Below are 22604 nucleotides of genomic sequence, written 5' to 3'. Positions count from 1 at the left end.
CCTCACAAGGAAATCCAGTGCTCCCCTGGGTTGCAAGATCTAACACTGCCTCAGGGACACCTTGATAAGGTGATTGAGCAGTACATTAACGATGTGGCACGAAACAAAACATCTCCACGACTTGTTTTTAGTTTATATAATGTCAGTGCACCATAATTTTTGTCCTTATTCTTTTACCCCCCTTTCTATTGGCCTCAAATCCCATCAGGACTTGTGCCACAGGCAGACCAAGTTAACTCCTCCACATCCTTGTCAGACTGGAACCAGCAACAATACCCGCAGAAGCAAAGTGGTAATATTCGCTGTCTGTTTATCATTGCTTGGAAAACACAACACTACTATTTAAGCATTTGACCGTTTCAGCACGTGGTTTTGCAAAAAATAACAACTTTCCAGCTATCTCATTAGGAAAAACAAAAAGTGTTTTCTTTTTGGGCGGTTCCTATGGACTACCTGCTAACACACAATGCACAGAATGGGGGGGTGGGGAAATGCCTACTTTAACGTTCCCGAGGTGCCGCCCGGGCCCCGGCCCCGGCCCCGGCCGGGAGGTGGCCCGCCTACCTTCTCTCCCACCCTGCAGATGAGCGACTCGAGCCTCTCCTCGATCTCCGACGGCTCAGACGTCCTCCGTCTCTTGTGGGGCTGCCCTGCTCCAACACACCGAGCACACCGTTACCGCCGCACAGCCCCCGCCCCGACCGCCCTCCATCCCGCCCAAACCTCCCTCCCGCGGTGGGACGGCCCGGCCCGGCCCGCACCACCTCCGCCACCCCGGGGGGCGCGGGGGGGGGGGGGGCGCGGTGCGGGCGCGGCCGGCGGGAGGGCTGCCGCGGCGCTCACCATCGCTGTCATCGCTGTGCCGCCGCCGCGACATGGCAAGGGGCGAGGAGGGGAGCGACGGGGAAAGGCGGCCGCGCCGAGCCGGGACGCCTCGCGCGGGCCAGAAGGGAGCGCGGTCCTTTCACCGCCCGCTTCCGGCCTGCCACACCTCTGCTTCCGGGACAAAGGGCGCGCGGCGCTCCTCTGCTCGCCGGTCTATGGTGCGCACGCGGGCCCGGAGGACTTCCGGGGCAGTGGGGCCGGGCTGGGGGGGGGGCACGGGCGCGAAGCGGAAACCGGGCGTTTCCCGGGCGACGGGGCCCCGCCCCGCCCGGCCGCCGGAGGCGGAGATGGTGCCGGGCGAGGCGCCGCCGCCCGGCCCGGGGTCGCCGCGGGGCAGCGTGGCGGCTGAGGCGGTCGCCGCTAGGAAGGAGCACGCCTTCGCCCGGAGGAAGGTGGGGCCGCACCGGGCGCCCGGGTCTGCGGCCCGCGGCTGGCGCCGCCGGCGGAAGCATCGGGCCGAGGGGAGGGGGTCGGCGTTTCCCCGGGTGGGCATGCTGCGGGCCCGCGGCGGACCTCGGGGTCGGTCTCCCGGCCCGGGGGGTGGTGGGGGGTCCCGGGCAGCAGCGAGAGCGCTGGTAACGGGTGGCGCTTGTGGTGTGTTTCAGGCCTTTTCCCAGTTCGTCAAAGCCAAGGAGGTGCCGGCCGCAGCCCGGTGTCCCGCCGGCGGAGAGGGCGTGCGGTGGCGGTGCTGCCGGCAGGCGTTCGAAGAGCTCTCCGGCATTCACAGGCATGTGGCTCTGCAGCACTCCGCGGAGATCGGGCAGCAGGCAGGTCTGACTGCAAAGCAGGCAGCTGGTGAAGCCAGCCCGTCGAGCGGCCCGGCTCCCGCGGGCAACGCAGGCGGGCCGAATGGGCGCTCTCGTAGCAGTCCTGAGATCTCCTGTATGCTCCCAGACACAAGCCATGTTAGCTATGATGATCTGACAAGGTAAGAAAGTCCCTCAGCAGTTTGGAGGAGCGGTACTGGCCGGGAGTGGTGTGTTGGTCTGCTTACGCTTTACGTGATCTTCTGCCACTACTACTTTTTATTTTTATGAAATTCAGTTAAGTAACACTTTAAGACATAGAAAGAGCCTTCCCTGATATTCCTTTAGATCTTCAGATGCTTCGGATACCTTCCTGAGATGCTTCTTTAGATCAACAGATGTGGGCAGCCTCCAGGAGTCACTTGGGTTTATTTGAATTCCTTTCACAACTGGTCATGCCTGTACAAAACATGCAAATTACCACTGTGCTGATAAAGAAATAGATATGCTGCATTTTTTTGATGGTAAAGGTGGGAACTTGGAAGGATTGAACTATTAGAGCTGTATCATCCCGCATTGTTAAAGCAGACCTGTACAGGTGTTGCTCGACAGGTTAGATCTATAAGTAGGGAAGGACTGTAACAGAAAAGAGCAGAACAGCAGGGTATGGTCTGCGCAGGTCTCTTTTCTCTGCTCGTTCAAGTACCTTAAGGGCTCGTTAGTTATGAATAAGTAGGTTCAGTAAAATGTTTCTGACTGTGAGAGAGTTCAGCTTGTGCTGCTCAGAATGCGGGCACACACAATCTCACTGAAAATTTTGGCTTTTTAAATTTAGATAGCTCAAAGCACTTGAATTTTCAAGTGCAAGTTCGTCAAATTAAGCATTTAATGGGACATTTATGTGCACAGTAAACAGCAGTTCTTGTGTCCTATGTGTTGAGAGAAACTTGAGTAGAGCACACAGTAAGCCACTGGCAGATATGTCCCATGCATCACAGATGAGTTCATTTTGTATCCAGTCTCAAGAATGAGGACTGCAGGAGCTTTTTTTAGTTCATATTCTTTCTCTTTGAAATAAAGCAAACCCAGCAGTGCTAATCCCTCCAAAGCTTGTTGGTTTGTTTTGGTTTGCTTTTCTCCCCGCATCTGCCAGAAGAAAATTGTCTGCTTTTTGAACGGTTACTGCTAATAGTATATTTTTGTGCTTTCAAACCTAACATCTTTTTCCTGTTTGTTCATCTTTGCCATGCTATGGACAGCAAGGTGGGGGAGGTACTTCTGTATTACTGTTACTGTGAGGTGAAGGATCCAGAGAAACTCTGTGCTTGGCAAAAGGCTCTGTGCCAGCATCTGCATCTCACTGGCAAGGTAAGGTTTTAAGCAGTGGTTGTATTCTTAACAACAAACCATTTTCTTTGCTTAGTACAGGTCGATGGGGCATGTGGAGAACCAAGTGTTTTGCACCAGAAGGTGCTAGTCTGTTATGATCCCATTAAGAAAGGCACTCAGACTCTGTAAAGTATCATTTAAAATGCTATTTAAGAACTAATGCTACAAAGAAAAAGAAAATAATACGGATAATTTTATATCCCTTTTGATGCTGGGAACCCTGAGCTACGCAGTATTGAGCGAGTCTCTGATCCATGCACAGCACACTGTACAGACCCTGTCCTTACAAGGGTTACTCCATTTCCATCATTTGAACTGTTACAGATTTTTTTTCTTACAGGAAAACAAGTCTTTTCATCAATCCTACTGTCAAACAGAAAGGATATTCACATGAGAACTTCTTGATGCATTTTTAGATAAAGGCAAGGACATGCGGATGGCATAATCACTGGTATCAACAGGGAGCTGCACGCAGGCATCTCTGTTAGGATTACCAGGCTGGGTTTATCCTGTGGCTAAAGGATATATGCAGCACAACACAGCCTGAAGGCCAAGCTGGAGGTGCAACACTGTGCAGCATGGGTCTGGGCTTGCTCCAGTTAACTGTTACGTGTATCACTAACTCCTTAATGCGCAATGGTCTTCCAGTCAGAATCACTACACCAAGCTGTAATACATACTCTCAGGAATGAGATGAGAGCAAATGACACCTTAGACCACTCCATAGGATAGCAGTGCTCATTCCTGCACAGGGTCTTTGTTCTTTTCATTCCTGGCAGCCTAGACCAAGAGAGCAAATGACACCTTAGACCACACCATAGGATAGCAGTGCTCATTCCTGCACAGGGTCTTTGTTCTTTTCATTCCTGGCAGCCTAGACCAAGGAGGTGAGTTGGCTCATCTAGCTGGCCTCTTGAGGCTGTGGTCAAAGGTGAATTTAGCCTCATGAAGTTGATGTTCCTAGGCTATCTGTGGAGAGAAGGATTTTTCAAGAGGGCAGCTCAGAGCAAGCGACTACTTTTATCTTTGACTTGTCTTCCTAAGTAACTTATTTTTCTCTGCCAATGGTAGGCATCTTCCCTGCTGTACATCAGCACAGGTCTGGGGGTGAAATGTCCTGATGTATTCACTGCGTCTTTTGCTCAGTTATCTTGTCTGGTGGTTGGTATTTTTCTCCTTTTTTTTTTTTTTCATCTCCAAGATAGCTACAGCATTTGCCTTCTCAACCACTTGTTTTTTTCCTTGCCTCTGATTCAATCTTCACCCGCCCCCCCCCCCCCGCCCCGCAGCACTTCAGAGTTTTTGTTCATTTGTCAGTGTTGGAGATAAAATGACTCAGGCTGAGGTTTAATATTCCATGCAATACTATGCATATTCACATGTTCCTTTTAGCTGTGTGAGTCATTGGGCACAATCCCATTGTTCTTCCTGAGGCAGACTTCCAGTGGGAATTTTAATGCTGACTGCAGGATTTGCCTGTTAACCAGTTAGCATTTCTCTGTTTATTGCACAAACTTTTCTGAATGTCTTGATGTTATTCTTCTGAAATGGCTCAAAAGTGATTACTGGGGTTTTTTTCCTATTTTATATACTGTCTTTTTTATGTTCAAATTCAGTATAGCCATCTTTTCCTTCCTTCCTCAGTAGTCTCTTTTCTGAACATACTTCTGTGTCTGCCTTTTGTCACCCAGTCATATTTTGCTAATTTCAGTGTGATCTGGTTTTGCTGTTACTAAGCCTTAGCCCCAGCTTCATCTCTTGCCTTCTAGGTACGAGTTGCTTCAGAAGGGATTAATGGGACAGTTGGTGGAAGCAAAGTAGCTACCAATCTCTACATTGAAGTGATGCTTTCCCAGCCTCTGTTCAAAGACGTTTTGTGTCAAGAGGATTTCAAGGTATGAAAAAATAATTTCTACGTAGACATTGTTAATGCAGGACATCTAATTTTTGAGAAATAAGCACATTGCTTCTTGGTACTATTAATTCTGCTCTGCCAGCACTGATTTAAGCCAAAGGTTCCTAACCTTACTTTGTTTAGATATCTCTGCTGGTTCTCACCAGCAGTAGCAGTTATCATGAGCAGTGATAGCAGCTGCTACAAGCTTTGGCAGCTATGAGTGCAGCTGCAAAGGCTGCCATACAGGTGAATGAGGGAGTGTGGTTCAGCCCCACCATTCTTCAACAAGCGTTTACTCCAACTTGACTGACAAAACCAAGGCATCACAACGTACACTTACCCAAGCAAAGTATTCCCGCAGTCTCCTCTTCACCCTGATTTGAGATCCTCGTCTAGAAGCCTACTGGTTTAGGTTCATGCAGGCTTTGGTGTCCATATAGGTGCACTGCCAGTTCCATGAATTGGAGAAAATACCCAGGCAGAGTCAAGAGGTTTCTCCCTACTCCAGTTAGTGCCTGACTGAAGGGAGAGTGAGGTGGTAACTTCTGCTTGAGCCTGAGCGTATGTGCTGATTGCTGTCTTCATGTGGTGATGGCAGCTGTGGCTGGCACTGTATGGCATTCTGGTAGGCTTTTGCTGCCCCAGCACTGTCAGTACTGCTTTCTCTGTGAGGAAGGAAAGCTGCTGCTTTTATTATAATTTTTCTTTTTCACAGTTTTCTTTGCAAGGAGTACTATTTTGTTTTCCACAGATAACTAGATCAAAGGAGTTCCTGAAACTTGTGAAACTCAAATCCCATGTAGAGCTGCAATGCTGGTTCAGTCTTAGCTTTTTAACTGTCTGTTGTGCTTGGCTGAATTTCAAGAGTAAATGTGACCTGTTAGTTACAGTGATGTGTAGATGCAAAACCAGAACAGGGATGGAATTTTACCTTGACCTTAGCAAAACCTCCAACCCTGCATGATCTCTCTGGGCATCAACATTCATGCATTAGTACATAATGGTGTTTTTAGTCTCACAGTTCCTCTATGCAGGAATATACCCACGTATACCCACGTAAGTGGGGGTTTCAGGTCCCTGTGCCACGCAGACATGGGCATAGAGGAGTGAAAATTGTGCTTGGGGCTATGAAGATACTCAGTGGCCACTGTAGTTGCTGCAGACGGATTTCAGTGATAGCTGGGACGGTGCTGCACAGTACTGCACTTTTATTTGAGTGTTTACATGCTTGATAGTGCCTAAGCCATGTTTGAGGCTCAGCCCTGCAGAAATTCTTGCTTCCTGTTGCCTGGGTTGACGGTACCTACCAAAAAGGGCTTGCTGAGACCTCCAAAGGGGAAATCCTGTGCTTGAGTTTGGGGGGCAGGGGGTGTCAGACTCCACTGTTAACATCTTGAGTCTGGCTGTTCCACGCCCATGAACCACTGCAGTTCTCACTGCACGTGTCATGACTGAAGGCCTAGCTGTGCTTGTGTTGGGGGTCAGAGGGGCTGAAGGGCCCAGATGTGTCAACATGATCCATTACTGGAGGAGATTATTTAATATTCCTGTCGGGGTCAGCATGCTCAGTCAGTAGGGGCATTGACTTTGTCATGATAGGTGCTAGTGACATTGTTTCTGACTAAGATCCGTTCTCCTTCCCACTCCTCAGTAACTCTGCACCTTGTGCCAAATGGTGCCTGTCTCGCCTGCGGAGTAGTCATTGGGCCTAAAGCACCTGTCTGCCGGGTCGCAGTAGGGGTCCACTGCCTGAACCTTGGGATTTAGAGTGTGGATCTTGGTGGGAGAGACATTTCTTTCCCTCAGCCACTGAGACACTTTCATATTCTAGTGAGATGTAGAACTTAAAGTGAGTGGATAATTTTAATCTTGACACCTGGCAAATTTTGGTGGATTGGTTTTTGTGTTTAATTTCCTAGAGCAGTGCAGGAGGAGCTCACTGTTTCCCAGATCTTCGAGTTGGAGTATTCAAAGAAATTGTACCTATGGGCATTGATCCAGAGATTGTGTCTTATAAAGAAACTGGTAAGTTGATTTCATGAAAAATAAAGCCTTTCACCCAAGTGAGAGATAAGTGAAGAATAAAGTACATTCATCAAAACATTTCCTTCTGCACAGTGGCCAGGACACAGGAGAAGTAGATACGGAAATTTATCTCTTACTGGTAGTCAAAAGTCACTGGTGCAGGGAATTTGCTGGCCCAGGTTTTGGTTTGCTAAGTGTTTAGCTGCCTCAAAAAAGTTTAAAATTAACTTTCTGTTTTGTGGGAAACAGTAATAGTTCAAATGACATCAAGCAGTTACGTTGTTTTGGGGTAGGGACATACCTTGTGCTTTAGTCAGCAAGTAAGTCATCAGACACCTGCTAAAGGCAGATGTAAAGTGAAACTATGTATAATGGTTAGGAAAGACACTTCAATTCATGAATATATTCATACTTGTTTTAAATATTCTGTAGGTGCTTGAGACTGCTCAGAAATGATACCGTATAAAGAGCTCCAATGCTCTCTCGTTGTGGTTAGCTTGCAGTAAGAACCAAGCTGTATAGGAAGAGCTTTCCATGGAATCCTCTTGTGGATCCAGTGAATGCTGGTGCTGTGGATGCTGAGAGCTTTTTTTCAGAAAATGCTAGAATCCCACTGAAGCTTACAGTTGAGTAGATACATGTTCCTGTTTTAGGGACTGCTGACCTGGCTTTACTTGTGTTGCAGTTAACAGCCATGCTCCTGCCTTTTACACTAAAGCAGAGCCAGGTTCTGAATCAAATTCATGCCACTCCCCTAACACAGGCTGCATTTGTTTTCTGCTACCCATAGCTGCTTAGTATGGATTATGCCCGATAAGATGTTACTGACTATGCATCTGCTATGAGGACACTTACGTAGGTGGTAAGCAGGAGCACTGCAAATAGCAATTAACAGAGCAGTTTTAGGCCTTTTTTTTCCACCAAGAGTTTTTGTTGGTGGTAAATTTCTACAGCATCTTTTTGTGGTTTTCCCCATCCCTGTGTTTTTCAGTAGTTTTGGCAGAGGATTTTTTTTTTTTTCCCCCATTTTTTGGCAGTTTGTGGGATGTATGTTTGGGTATTTCTTTCCTTTTTTCTTTTTTTTTTCTTTTTCCTCCTATTTTACAGAGTTTTATGGAGATGGTTCCCATTACTCAGGCGGGTGGCTTGTAGGGTTATTTTTTAATAAGTTATGGGATTTTGGTGGGGGAGGTTTTTTTGTTTTTCAGTCAGTTGGGTGTCCTAAGTCCTGAGCAACCTGAAAGATGAGAAACTTTATGTAAATTGAAGTTGTACTGAAAGTAATACATGCTTCTGGAAATTTTACATTTTTATCAACAGAGAAGAGTTTAATTGAAAAAATAGCATGTCTGTATGCTTCTGTACCGCCAAATGTAATGAAAGCTGAGCAAATAGGAGGGAAACATTTTTCACTGTTTCTTTTACAACTGTAAGAATTGCCAGGGGGACATAACAAAGATCATACAGACAGGCGCCTGTCTGCTGTGTCTTCTGTCATGTGGAACAGTTTTTGTGTTTTCTTTCATTTGCCAATAAGAAGCCAAACATGGATAAACTTGGCTAGTTGAGTTGGGATGAAAAGTCTGTGAAGCATCACAGAAAATTTTTGGTTGGAAGTCTGAGGAGAATCTGGATCAATGAGATCATACGTAACATTATTTTGTAGTTCTGCTTCTCACTTCTTTCTCTTTTTTTCTTTTTTTTCTTTTCTTTCTTTTTTTTTTTTCCCTTTTTTTTTTTTTGTTGTTGTTAAAGGAATCCATTTATCCCCTCAGGAATTTCATAGAGAAGTAGAACAGTATTTGTCTAAGGCCAGTAAAGGACAAAGCGATACCATCTTGCTGGACTGTAGGAACTTCTATGAAAGTAAAATTGTAAGTGCTGTTTGCCTGCTTCTTGCAGTGTGTTACAGGTGCTGGGGGGAAGCATTTCACATTGTGAAGGTGTAACCTGACTGGAAGAAGAGATTCCATATTCCAGATTGACTTTAATATGTACAGAGTTCAGTTTAGTATGGAATATTAGTCAAAAGCAGCAGAGGACTTGCTCATCGACTTAGCATGTAGCCTGCCCGGCTAAGTGCTTATACAGCTTGGGGCAGGAAGAACCCAAAGTGGTCCATACAACATTAGCAGTGAATACCATATAGTTTGAATTAAAGTAGCATAATTTGTAAGGATGTTTTCCAGCATTTTTGCCTTGTTCCATATGTCAAAAAGAATAGAGGCATCCTGCTGTCACACCCACCAGCCCTCCTGCACTGTTGCGGCTCATCCTCTCTCTAATGGTTCTGTTCTGCTTAGCTCCCTCTTCTGTGTTTGGATGAGGAGACGTGCTGTGTCTGGTATCCTCTTACGTATTTTAACAGGTATTTTGATGCATAAATGCAGCTGAGGAACTGCCTAAAGCAGCTGCAGTGAGCAGAGTGTTCTGGCTCAAAGGTTTGTTACTTCCTCTAGTTTGAGGCACAGACCTTACTGTGTAAGACTGCTTGTAACCAGTCTCGTGGCCATCTGTTGTTATTGCAGGGACATTTTCAGGGCTGTCTGGCTCCAGATATCAGGAAGTTCAGCTATTTTCCCAGCTACGTGGATGAAAACCTGGAACTTTTTAAAGACAAGCGTGTCCTGATGTACTGCACAGGAGGGATTCGTTGTGAAAGAGGCTCTGCTTATCTACGGAGCAAGGTGAGATGTCATTCTGAGGGCGCATTCTGAGGGGAGTTGAGACTGCTTTAAGGGCAGCTGTCTTTTGCGGGTAGATTCTTCTTGAGCACAGACTGCTCAATGAGCAGTTGGGGAGATGAATGTCTTTGATGCATACTTGCCTCATGCTGTCAGTCAAGGCTGTGGGTAGTTTAATGCAGCTCAGGATGATCTGCATGGACTAGTGTCACAGCCGTGATTGCTCTGTGAAAATAATTATATGACCCATTTGCTGAGAAGAGGTATTTGTAAGTCTGCCCTGCCCATTGTAGCGGTGTTTTAGGAGGGCTTGAGAGGATTCTGCAGTGTTTCCACAAGCTCTGTCTAGGTTATGCTCTGTGGTCATTACTGCACAGCTTGAGCATCTCAGAGTGGTGAAAATCAGCCAGTCATAGCTTTGCCAGTGTTGTGGAATTAAGTCCAGCACACTGCATTGTTGTAATTGTGCTTTCCATCCCACTCTTTTCCTGGATCCTTCCCTCAAGGAGCAAGGGAACAGCACACATATGTTCTCCAGAGATTTAAACCTTTATTTTTTTTCTCTGCTGCACCAGTATGAACCCTGAGAAATTCCGCTCCTGCTAACAGTTTGCTATATAAAAACAGAATAAGCAGTGATTCACAAAGAGGTTCAAAAGCGTTTGATCTGTGATGCAGCAGACCTCCCTCAGCTGAGGAGGTTGCCAGCCTTTTTTTGACTGTAACTTTAAATGCACAGTTGGGTTCATGTCAACAAGCCAGCATTGTGGAGCTGCCCAGTAATCCCTGGTGGCACTGCCTAGAGTTGTGGGTGCATGTGGTGCCATCTGATGGTCACTGAGAAGCTGCTGCTTTTCGTTGACCCCTTGTGTTTACAACATTTGCTCTGGGAACTCTGGCATCCCACCACTGCTGCTGTCTCCTTCAGCTTTTCTGCTAATATGCTTTAAACAGGCAGTATGCAGAGAGGTTTACCAGCTAAGAGGTGGAATTCACAAGTACCTGGAAGAGTTTCCAGATGGATTCTACAGGGGGAAGCTGTTTGTGTTTGATGAGCGTTACTCCATTTGTTCCAATGAAGATATCATCTCAGGTAGGAATAGATAATGTAAGTGCAGAAGGCTGGGAAGCTATTGCAATCGTTTCCACAGAGGTGTGCAGGATAGGGGCAGCCAAACTGGTCTGTGTAGTTCTTCCTTGTACTCACTTTGATCTTTTAGTGCCATCACTTGCTTATCAACTCTATGGCTTTAACACACAAAACAGAAATGAGAGAAAAGGGGGTCACTAAACAGAGTTCCCCAAAACTGGAGCAGTAAAAAGAAGCATCCACTACAGAACAGTTCCTGTTATGAACCATCCACAGCTATCGAGACGTACATGAAGCACTACTGCTGTTGTTACCCACTTTTTGCCCACAGTGCTGATCAGACTGTAGTTGGCCAAGTGACAAGAGCGTTAAATAGTTCTGCTGTCAACTGTTCTCTGCTCCAGTAATCTCACAGAACGTCAGCACAGACTGCCACGCACTGGGAGAGCAGTGGGACTAAACTCTACAGTGCTTTGTTATTTTCATGCTTTGAAAGTTTCTGTAGCCTGTAGAATTTCAGTGACCTCTAGCTGAAGTTGTTAAGAACATTGCCTGGTCTTCTGGCTGGGGTCGCTCTTCAGATACTGCAAGTGAAGTACTGCAAATTGTTTTCTTCTTCTCAGTTGCCAGGTACAAATAGATGGAATTTGGCTCTAGCCTTTTTTAGGAAGCAGTGCTGGTTTTTCTCTGAGTGGGTGACTTTTTGAGCATAACCTCCCATTCCTCTGCAATTACCGTATACATCTTGAAGGTGCCTGGCTTGGTGCAGAAACAGAACACACTCTGGATACATCACAGCCATCCCTACAGAAGTTTCAAGGGAAAGTGTTGGGGTAGGCACCTTCTTGATGGTACAGCTAAACTGGGCTGTAGCTTTCAGTTAAAGGGTTAAAACCTGTCTGATGTTGTGGAAGGACTCTACTAGTACTGCAAATGACACCCCATCTGCACAAGCCATTGCTTTTAGGTGGAAGGAAGTCCCATGGCATGCCACTCTCCAGCTGGCAACATTCCTGTGTACTGGCTTAATTACTACCGGCATATCTTTCTTCTCCTGGCAGCAAGAATCTTTAAATCTGTCTGATCAGAACTAGAGGAAGCACTAGTGAGCACTTTTTCCTTGACCTGAGAGGCAGCTGTCCTAAGGTGTTTTTTTTTTACATTAAAATCAGAAGTTTAAAAATGAACTAGAACATCAAGCTAAAGCAGGAATTAAAAAGATGAAAGACAATAGATAGCCACATAAATGAGAGACTGCAGTGCCCTGGTGCCACCAAGAACCCTCTGCAAGGGGGACAAATGGGGCAAGTGGGTGTTAACTTTTTCTTTTCCTCCTCCCTCCAGCATGCAGATACTGTGCAACACTGTGGGATCAGTATAAACTTTGTTCCAGCCAGCACTGCCGGCAGCTTGTCCTGACATGTCCAAGTTGTCGCAACAAAGGTCTTACAGCTTGCTGTCCTGTTTGTCAAGAGAAGGAGCTCAAGGTGAATTCAAGGGCTTCAGGACAGACACTTAAGGAGGAATGTGAATGTACAAGGAGACGGCCAAGGGTACCTATTGAACATGTCTCGCAAAAGACACTGGATGCAGGGAAAGATTAAGCTGTTTCATTAGCTAATCTGACATGTGCTAATGCGAAGGGCTTCTATAACCAGATCCCTATCTGTTATTAATTAGGTTTGGAAATCATGAGAATGTGTTGGCTTGGGAAGTCTTGTTCATATGCTGCCTTTAAGCCTAGAGTATGCCCTGAAAACCATCCATTACTTGACCGTAAGTTACCAGAGTGCCCAACCCATCACCAGCACTACAGGATTTCTCTCCCTGGGTACAGTCTTGTAGCATGGCCTCTACCATGGGGATTTTGGAGCAGAGTATGTGCAGTGGGACACAGCTGCTCACAATTCAAAAGAGACTGAAGGGACATAGGAACATTCCATTGTTTTCCTCCTGCATGGAGATGGATCTGTCCAGCCTCCTCATGATCATGCATTTCCTTCAATAGCTAGTGCCAGGGTGTGAAAACAGCAGATGTATCAGTTGGGCATGGGTACGTGACTGGATTAGAGCTGAAAATATTTCCCACAAACATGCCATCTGCCTGCATCTCTTGCTTTATACCAGTGAGAAGCAAGGGGTAGTTACCTGAAGTCACTGGCTTGACTCCTCTGTAAAACTGGCAGAAGGCAGCATAAAGACCCCTCTTGTAACAACTGGAGCGAAGGCCCACAGATACTGTCTGCCCAGCCATACTTGTTGTGTGTGACCCGTAGGATGAACAGCAAAAGTAATCCTCATTCCAATGCGCTGTCTCCCCGGGAACTGTTGTTTCCCTCAACTTCTCAGTTCATGAAATATCCAGGGCTCACCTCTGCTTGCACTAGGAAAAACTGACAGCTTGAAGCATGTTGAAACTGAGACACACAGAGAGGGGAGCACAGAGACTATCAAAATACCAGCATTATGGCACTGGAAGTGATGCTGACGTGCATAAATGTCATCAACAGCTATAAGGAGATTGCAAGATCCTTCATCTGAGTTAAGTAATTTAAGATTTGGGAGCATTTGTGCTTTGTAAACATGGGTTGAGTTTTTCAAAAGCTGTGAGATGTTTATGCAATTTCCAGCTCTTATTAGCAGAGAAATTGTCTTTGAATTCAAAGGCATCCACAGCATATGAGCTCAAAATACTTCTCTGTCTGCTGCTTTGTGTGCCTGATGCTGTAGAATGTACAGAAAGGTTTTATTAATAGTGTAGATGTGTTTTGACTGAAAAATGTCTTTGAAACTTACTGTCATTCTTGGTACTGAATAGTTAGTCATTAGGAAATCAAAATCTTTTACTGGTTTGTTGGGGTTTTTTACTGGCAACTACTTTTAAAAGCAAGAAAACAGTTTACTCAGGTTTCTGCAGTTGCTTAATGACAGTTAGGGCAATGTTATTTTCATATAGCTTGTAACTTTCTCCCCCAGTGCTATGAATTCAGCAAGGCCTCGTTGTTGGCTTGACTAGCAACTTAACAATATGGGCACTGGTTCCGTTAAAGACATGGAAAGCATTTCTTCTTACTTCCAGTATTGCTACTGTGAAATCAATGGCTCAGCAACTGTCTTTATGACTGTTCCTTTCATGAAGCAAAACTTTGAAACTTATGAATGTTTCCTTTGGGAACCTTTCTAGGATGGTATTTAATAATAAATCTGTACACAATCCATACTGGAGAAAAAACCTGGAAAATTCCCATCAGTAGACACCTTCAGCAGAAGTCTAAGCAGTATCCATGGTCCCCTGGCATCTTGCCTCCCAAGCTTTGCTGGCCAGTTAACCTCTGTGTTTTTGAGGACTGGAATACTTGTGGAAAGAAATGCAAGCTCTACTTGCAGGCCTGGTCTAGAGCACTGATGGGAGTGCCCCAACTTGCATATTATGCTCTCTCTTTTCTTCATGTATTAGGCTAAAAAGAACACAGTTTTATAATTCAGTCTATCAGCAAGTCTGGAATGCTGTGGTCTATTTGGAAGGCTGTTTCTATATCACTTATCAGTACAGAATGGCAACAACTATATTTTGTATGTAAACTTCTGAAACTCCTATGATGATAAAAAACCTTTAGTGCTTCCATCATAATTTTTAAAGTACTGCACAAATACACTTCACCTGTATGTTGGAAGTGCTTAATTCTGCAGAGGTAAATGCTGAAACCTAGCAAGCTGTCTGCCACATGGTAGACCTGGCTACAAGGTACAATTCTGAGAGCCCCTAGCAGCTGGAGACTCTACCTCAAAGGCAGAGGGAAGCCATCGGGCCTCTTCTGGTCCTTGCTGCACTAAGGCAAGGGAGGCGAAGGGTTTGAGATGTACAGATGGAGGCCCATAAAGCCAGGTTTCCTCTGCTGCAGAGAGGGAGGGGGGCAAGAGACAGCCTCCCTCTTGCAAGTTAGCCCGTGAGCAGCTTCTGTATCCTGGCTTCTGGAGTAGTTTTGTCAGGTAATACAAATAAGGACTTCCCAGGTGAAATGCTGTGTGCTGGGATCCAGGCACTTCAGTGGTAATGCCTGAGAGAATACACTTTAGCTCCAGGAGAGGTGAGAGTTATGCAGGATTGGCTGAGACTGCCAGATGCTGCAGTCAGCAGATGGCTTTTTCCCCTTTTCCTAGAGAGCTGCTAGGACATGCAGTGATCCATTTGCTCCTAAATACCGCCATTTTTTAGTTCCATCGCTGCACAGCTCAATGCCTTTCACCACAAAGCCTGATGCCTCTCAGCACAGCCTGTCTGCTGCACAGCTCTCAGCTCTCACATGCATCTTTCAGAAAAGCAGCTCTGTAAGGATCAGCTGAGGAACCTGGAGTGATCCTGCCAGCTTAATGTACATTTGGACTGCATGGTTAATTTGGATGTCACTACAGTGAAACACAGGACAATGTTCTTGCTTTTTTTTCTTTCTTAAGGGCTATATTTTTTCATTCAGGAAAAAATGCTGTTGTAGTATCCATGGTAGTGCTCCCTGCTCTGCAGACGCATCTTCTTGCATGTGTGGGTTTCTTAGCGCCATCATGATTTCCCAGGATAGGATTCAGTTATGTTCTTCTGAAGGCAAGGGAAGAGGAGCCTGTACCATGCAAATCTGAGTGGATGGCTCAACTGAAACTGTGGCTCTGGTTTGACAATTTAGTTGACTGTTTTGAAGTTTTTGCAGTGCATGTGGAAGAAAGAGGCTGTCAGTTTCTTTCCTTTTTTTTTTTTTAAATACATTTTCAAGTATTTCTCATCTGTATTCTTTTCATTTTCTGATACGGAACTTGCAGGGCAGGGGGAAGAAGCTATAGTGAAGCATTTTATTTGACACCACTGGCGCATTTATTAAGATTTGAAGAGCAACAACTATGTTTCCCACATTGCTGAAAACTGCTTCATTGGTCAGAGCGAAGTCGTGGGTGGTATTTGCACACAAGCTCTGAAGAAATCTGTGGGACTTTTGCTGGAATATGTGTAAAAGGCTGCAAAACTTCACTTTTAACAGATGTGTACAGACAGATTTCTAGCAAGTGAGAGCATTTTCTAGGACATGTCATCAGACCAAGAATAAGTCTTCAGTATGGCAATGCTTCTGCCAGGAGACTCTTCCTACTGAGCAGGATCCCACCCACGTTAATAGCGGGAGTTTTGGACAGGGTAGTGCTGGGTCCAATCCATTACATGTCTCGGAGCTACGCAAGCCTGTGGGGAATTCCTCCCAGGCTAGATGATGGGTGGGAGTCCGACAAAAAGCTGTCAGACTCTGCAGCATTAAGTTTGGAGTTTGGCTATTTCACTTAACAGCTTTTCTAGGGTGCAACATTTATTGTTGCATTTATGCAGACATTAGGGATGGCAGTAAAAGAAACAATCCCTAGCAGAACAAAATGTAATGAAGACATGGTTATCTAGACAAAATAGTGAAGAGAAAGAATTTGACTTGTTTCCAGTGAATATCTGGACACACGCTTTTAACATTAGGAAACTGAAGGGAGTGGGGTTTAGAAGAGAGGGCTCTGGTTTGCTGATTAGTTTGGCCATGTCTGTGGGGTTAGGATTTGCATCACATTTCTAAAGGTGTCTGTTCTCTTCAGACATGCATAAGATAGAAGGATATTAACCCATCCTAAACTGCTAAATTTTTAAGACTCTATTTTATAACTGTGGCCTTAAGTTCCATTTAATCAGGGGGTGGAGATCAATTTTTTCTAGGAAACACAGGGATGCATTTGAAACAGCATCTCCAACTAAATGACTCAGCAAATGTCAGTAAAAAACTGTAATTCATAATTCTTGAAATTAGCCATGTTTCCAAGTAGTAGAAGTGCTTGTTAAGCTAGTTGCTCCTCTATAGTTACTTGAGATCAATTTGGAAAAAAAAATAAAGTATTTTTTTAATACTTCTATAATTTGTGTGGAACAGTTGTATCTTTCACTCATGCATACCACATCCTAACTGTATGAAACACTGTGCAGGAAGTTTATAGAAAAATTAGGTCCCAGGTTAATTAAGAGTCACTTTTACACTGGGATGTACTCTAAACTGAGATTGCATAAAATTGGCAGGTTGTTACTGGCTTGAATAGTTTCCAACTCTACAGAAAACATTGACAGTCCTACTGGATACAATCTTCAACTACAGCCACTAGTTAACTTAAACAGTGCATAAAACAGAATTGAGGCACAAGTACTCTGTCAAGGCACTTTTTGCCTTTAGATTTCCACAGTGTAGCACAGATCACCGGGAATGACCTCCGTAGCCAGGAACTACACTCCAGTTCTGCACTTGGGAAAAATAGGCCCGTTCAACTCTGCAAGTCTTCTCTTCCTCACTGCAAAAGAAGAGGAAGAGGAGTCAGTCATGGCAATGGGAAGATGTGGATGGCAAGCTTGGCTTACCCGCTGTGGAAAGGAGCTGAGAGACATACTTTCTGCCAGGAAAGGAATAGGATAGCATCAGCTTATGAATTCCTGCTTTAAGCAGCAGGCACAGCCTTACGCAGTTTAAAATCAAGGAAGGTAGGATGCGGTTTCTCTCCCTATGAATTTTTAAGGCTAGAAGCTACTTTCAGCCATACCTCCCTTTTTCTACAGTCAATCATACTTCACACAGTTTGTCTTTCTAATCTGAGTTTGACGAAAGCATCATCTGATGCTGACTGGTGTAAAGACAGCAGGAGACAGATGCCTCAGGTTTTCCTTTGCTAGTTTTTCTCAATTGCTCTTTCAAATTAAAATAAATAAATTTTCTCTCATTTCTTATCTTATGCCTTAAGCCTCCAGCCCTCTGATCATGGTTAACGTGGTCAAAGCATTTTCCTATCTACTCTTAAAGTTGATTTACAGCTCTGACAGCTACACTTACGACTTTTAAAGAAATTGTGAGGAAAAAAGGAAAAAAGGTATAAAGAGGATGCAGAAGTTAGCTCATGAGGATGAACGTAAAAGCCTTCATAGCTGGTTCATACACAGCATCTTAGAGAACAGAAGCTATAGGACCAAAACCAAGTTCTGGTAGCATCAGGTGATGGTAGGCAAGAGCACTGAAGTGGAACACAAACAGAGAGCTGTTGCTGACAGGGAGGAAAATAAAGTTTTTCTATACTTATACATCGTCCAGGTGTAGAGCTGAGGCGCTATTGCCAGAGACCATCAGACCGATGAATATGAGCTGCAAACAAGAACCAAATCAGACAAAAAATGCAGATCTTAATGGTCAAAGAGGCAAAATGCACAACAGTTACATGGAAGGCAGTACTGCTCTGCTGGACTGATTTCCAGTGCTCTACAGCAGCTTGCAGCCAAGCAATAGAAAGCCTCTGCCACATGCATCGGCTGAAATGGCAGTTTGCAGACTTGCCCACATTTTGCTTCACAAGCACATCTGACTACTTCATTGAGAGTATAGAGATAACTCAAAGCCATGTGGCTCCTCACCTCTCCCTAGAAACACTTCCAATTTGTTTTGCTGAAGGCAATGGGCCAAGTCCCACTGCCTTCAAAGTTCAACTCTACTACTTTTCATCTCCATGTTAAACTGAGAACGAAGCTGGAGGAAGACAAGCAGTTGGCAGGAATCAGAAGTGCTGGCAGGTGACAACCCACGTGCCATATGCTGTATCATGCGCCGTACCGAAGCACGTTAGCAGCTCTCGCTGCTTCCCAACAAGACACACTCTTGCTGCCAAAAATGCTGCCTCTTCTGGGAGTTTTAGCTGCCTAGTGTCTCCAGGTTTGGAGCACAACCCATTGCCTGGCTGACAGCAGCTGCCTTAGTGAACCAGTCAGTGAAGGCTGCTTTCCTCCTGGAGGGGCAAGGCATCATCAGGCCCTTCGAGAGGTGGTTTCTAATTCAAGCACATCCACTGGAGACTTCAAGTGAGCAGTTCTGCCCTTCTACCACTAGGAATTGCCCACAGGCAGAGGGAGGGACCTTCCCGTGAGCCAGCTGGACTCACCTAGGTCATTGTTATTCATCATGGCATTGGAGGCGCGGAGCCGGGGACCTTGCTGAGTGAAATGGTACCCAAACTTCAGCAGGCAAGTGTTTTTTTCCAACATGTTCGCAATTTCCATTTCTACTTTGTTGCCCAAGGGCTGGCTCTTTTGAAAACAGAAAACAGAGAAGAAATCTGGTCAGGTCAGACTGTGATTCAGAGCGAGCACTTAGATCTGCCATCTCCACCCCTTCCCTCTTTCTTTGGACCTCTTGGTCCATTTGGCATTTCTGACTTGGAGCTAGTGAAACAAACTGGTGGCCTGTTCCGGGTACAACCGAGTGGCTCCAGCTCCTCCCGCAGACATTCCCACAAGTCCTCTTGCCCAAAGACTTTACTTCTTGGACAGATTTGCAGGTAAGAGATATCTGGAGAAACTATGATTTTGAACTCCCAGTCACCTGTTCCTGAGCTCCCCATAGCTCAGCTGCCTCACTACTACCCCCTGGGTTTCTGGGGGAGCTAAACTTGTCATGGCATCTGTACCACTGCACACTCTGGAGCTCTCCTTCTCTTTCCCTTGCATTGTAGCAAAATTTTCAGTTTTGCTAACTAGACATTATTATTTAAGTTTCTGCAAGAGCTCGGAGCAAGGCATGATAGTGGACAGGTGCATCACCGCTCTCCAGGGCAGCGCCAGGAACATGGAAAGCTGCTTGCACTGCCACAGCCTTTGTTAATTACTGTAGGTAGTAGCAGATACTCTCCAGGAACTGCAGCAGAAACAAGGGTCTGAAACCTCTCTAAAGCAATATGGCAGTGGCGGCGGGCTGCCACCCTCCACTTTGACCAGCTACTCAATTTCCCTCAACTAGGACACGTTCACTTGATGAGAGCTCCTGCAAACTTTACCTGGTTGTCGATGCGCAGCTCTACGAGTGATGTGTTGCCCTGGAGCGCTTCGACAACAGCCAGGATCCCTGACCCAGAAATGAAGTTTGATTCCACATTCAGGCTCTTCAGCGTGTTATTGACCTTCAGCATTTCTGCCAGTGCCTGCGGGCAGAGGTGGGTGGGAAGAGCTGGCAGTCAGACAGGCAGGGGCAGAGCACCCTGGAGCGGCAGGGCTTCAACTCCCCTTGCCTCCGGAGGACACCAGGAGGACCCGGTGTGCCAAGTGGATTCACTGCCACCAGATGGGAGAGCTCTGTGCAGGGTGAAGCAGGTTCCCCCCTCTTGCAGGGGGATTCTTGAATGTGAGCATGCTGGAGGCCACAGCAAAACCTCTTATGGACAAACCCTTAGGGCCACCCCAAAAGGCAACAGTCCACACCTGCAGCTGCCCTGTGACAGCTTCATCTCTCTCTCTTCTAAAGCCAGCATGGTGATGGCAGGGATGCTGGCCAGCGTCGGCCCTGCCTCCTGCCTGACCGACTCCCCGCCTGCAGTGCTCCTTCTGTGTGGGGCTGAGATGCTTCTCAGCACAGCAGGCAGAGAGAGGAGCATCTGTCTTGAACAACAAGGGATTCTGCACGTCCAAGACATCTTACCAAGTGGCATCACAGCCATATTAATCACTTTTACTTCCCTCAGCGAGTAAGACCAGAAGTGGGCTGGCACACTCCCAACCCCCCCAACCTGATCTGATGGTCTCATTTCATAAGCTGTATGGGAGGACCCATCTATATCATGGAAGAGAAGGACCAGAAGGTGATGCCCAAGCAGCAGGGCTGAGCTGCACCCACTCACACAGCACTTGGCTTCACAGCTGCCCCAGCTCTGTGCAGTGCCCCACGGGCCCTCAAACAGCGCCAGTGCTGCCTGCAGAGGCTTATTCCCCAGACCCGAGTGCCTGAAATAATGTGAGGGCTGTACTCACCCTCCAAAAAGAAGGTTTTTTCTAACAGGAAACTGGTGTGCACATGTGTGTGTGGAGGTAGGTAGGGGTGGCCTGGGTGAAGAAGAGCAAAAATTGGTTGCAGTAGTGCTGGAGGAATGTGCAAGCATGAAGCCTGGAAGGTAGCATGAGAGCCAGGCAGAACAGCTCAGCACCTCTCTGCATCCCCAATGATACTTAAGACCACTCGCAGCAGCCAGGAAGATCCTCTATCACCCATAGAGGCCACACATAAGAAATGCAGAGTCCTGCTTCTGCATAAAGGACTATATGAAAGAGCTGGAGCAGACGTGTGTGAGGGGAAGGACGGGTGTGCACACAGCAGCATACGGCTTTGTACCAACAGAAACAAATGGGGTGGCCCTGATGTAGGATTGAGAGAGACAAACTGCTTTTGCAAAATTCCACTAGGAAGTCAGTTCTTGTCTCCTGCTCCTCTTCTGTGAGATTCTTGAGGATGAACATGAGACCGAATGGGATTAAAGGATCATGTCCTGAAATCTCACAGAATCACAGAATGACAGAATCACTAAGGTTGGAAAAGACCTGTAAGATCATCAAGTCCAACCGTCAACCAACTAACACCACCATGCCCATTAAACCATGTCCCACAATGCCTCGTCCACACGTTCCTTGAACACCTCCAGGGAGAGTGACTCCACTACCTCCCTGGGCAGCTTATTCCAGTGTCTCACCACTCTCTCAGTAAAGAAATTTTTCCTAATATCCAGCCTGAACCTCCCCTGGCTCAACTTGAGGCCATTTCCTCTTGTCCCGTCACTCGTCACTTGGGAGAAGAGGCCAACACCCAACACCCACCTCCACAGCTGAAAAAGGAAACGAAGGAACCAAAGCTTGTCTGTCACTGGCTTTCACTAGCACTTCTGAAACTGAGGCACCTGCACCAAATGCCAGAGGTGCAGAACGTGCCAAACACACCGTAAGGTGCAAAAGCACTCAGTCAGTAACTCTGAAAATACCTTGCCCAAGAACAGCTCGTCACAATTTTATCATGATGAGTCAACAGTACTTACGAAAGCAACAGGATCGTTGCTCCGTGTCCCAACTATACTGAACTTCTTCACGTAGGTGTTATTTTTCAGCGCTTCCGCAAAAGCTTTTAGAGTTGGTATGGGAATATTCTGTGAAAAGAAATGCAGAAAACCTGTGTTAGGCCATCATCCGCATCAAAGAATATGCGACATATTTAAATGATACTTTAAATTTCTTATCAAGGTCAAACCACCAAATGCACTGAAGTAATTTAGGAAGGGGTCCATAAATGTTTTTAAAAGTTCTCTTGCTGTACTCAGCATGGCCTAAGGAGCACAGCAATGTCTTCATCCTATTTCCCATTCTGCTGATAGCTCACTGCCTTAATTTGAAGCTACAGTGTCTCTGCTGGTTAATTGCCCAGAAACTCAGCTACTTAGGAACGCAGGCGTTGTGGGGATGTATGCAACTAGGATCCATGAGCCTACAAAGCACTGCTCCTGCACTTTTTAATACAAATGACAGCACTAAGCAACATTCAATTCATGTTCAGGAAAATTTCCACCTACAGGGCTTCATCCAGAAAGATCTGAAACAATCTTCTTGTAGTACAAACCACAGACACCTCTGACTGCTTTACACATCTTTCAGGCTAACATTTGCCATGCTAGGTCTCAGCCTAGAAAATAAATCCATGCTGTTTATTCTGAGTTCCTACAAAAATTTTTTTCACTTATCAAGCACTTTAGATACCCTTTTCAGATGCACAAATTTTCACCTGTCTAAAATTTTAAGTGGTATCTTCAGCTTGGAGTTCTTGCCACACCATTTGGATCCCACCACATGGAATTATCTACAGTCAAAGCCATCTGCAGAGCCATAACACAGAGCCCAGCAGCTTACCATCTCCACTGCCACTCCCTAGTTCTCCAAAACGTGTCCTAAAGTCATGAGTCCAACACAAAAAAAAAGTGCCTGCCTGCCAGATCCTCATCCTGGTGTCCTCAAGGCGTGTTCAGAGTCACTAGCCAGAATCAAA

At 46.0% G+C, this 22604-nt stretch overlaps 3 protein-coding genes across 8 annotated transcripts in view; 1 reads left to right on the top strand and 2 right to left on the bottom strand.

Annotated features, from left to right (window-relative positions):
* NCBP1 (nuclear cap binding protein subunit 1) overlaps positions 1–918 on the bottom strand; it is a 29603-nt gene extending 28685 nt beyond the window's left edge. The window contains exons 1-2 of one of the 3 annotated variants that reach the window (XM_059833475.1): positions 838–918; positions 565–653 (exon numbers count right to left, since the gene is read on the bottom strand). In XM_059833475.1, the coding sequence (XP_059689458.1) occupies positions 565–653; positions 838–877 (129 nt within the window). In that variant the 5' untranslated portion in view covers positions 878–918. The remainder of the gene's footprint in view (positions 1–564; positions 654–837) is intronic. The other 2 variants (XM_059833477.1, XM_059833478.1) reach the window with 2 other exon arrangements.
* Positions 919–1172: 254 nt separating this feature from the next.
* On the top strand, positions 1173–15501 carry TSTD2 (thiosulfate sulfurtransferase like domain containing 2). The gene is made up of 9 exons (XM_059834155.1): positions 1173–1277; positions 1491–1813; positions 2891–2999; positions 4790–4915; positions 6837–6942; positions 8698–8816; positions 9471–9629; positions 10581–10719; positions 12061–15501. Exons 1-9 carry the CDS (start codon positions 1173–1175, stop codon positions 12318–12320), a joined length of 1446 nt encoding a protein of 481 aa, XP_059690138.1. The 3' UTR covers positions 12321–15501.
* Positions 15502–16625: 1124 nt separating this feature from the next.
* TMOD1 (tropomodulin 1) overlaps positions 16626–22604 on the bottom strand; it is a 28530-nt gene continuing 22551 nt past the window's right edge. For all 4 annotated transcript variants that reach the window (XM_059834159.1, XM_059834156.1, XM_059834157.1 and 1 more), the window contains 4 exons: positions 21607–21714; positions 19588–19731; positions 18697–18841; positions 16626–17070 (listed from right to left, as the gene is read on the bottom strand). In XM_059834159.1, the coding sequence (XP_059690142.1) occupies positions 17006–17070; positions 18697–18841; positions 19588–19731; positions 21607–21714 (462 nt within the window). In that variant the 3' untranslated portion in view covers positions 16626–17005. The remainder of the gene's footprint in view (positions 17071–18696; positions 18842–19587; positions 19732–21606; positions 21715–22604) is intronic.

Source organism: Gavia stellata, chromosome Z, assembly GCF_030936135.1.
Source record: "Gavia stellata isolate bGavSte3 chromosome Z, bGavSte3.hap2, whole genome shotgun sequence".
Classification (NCBI taxonomy): Eukaryota; Metazoa; Chordata; class Aves; order Gaviiformes; family Gaviidae; genus Gavia; species Gavia stellata.
This window is presented reverse-complemented; position numbering and strand designations above follow the sequence as displayed.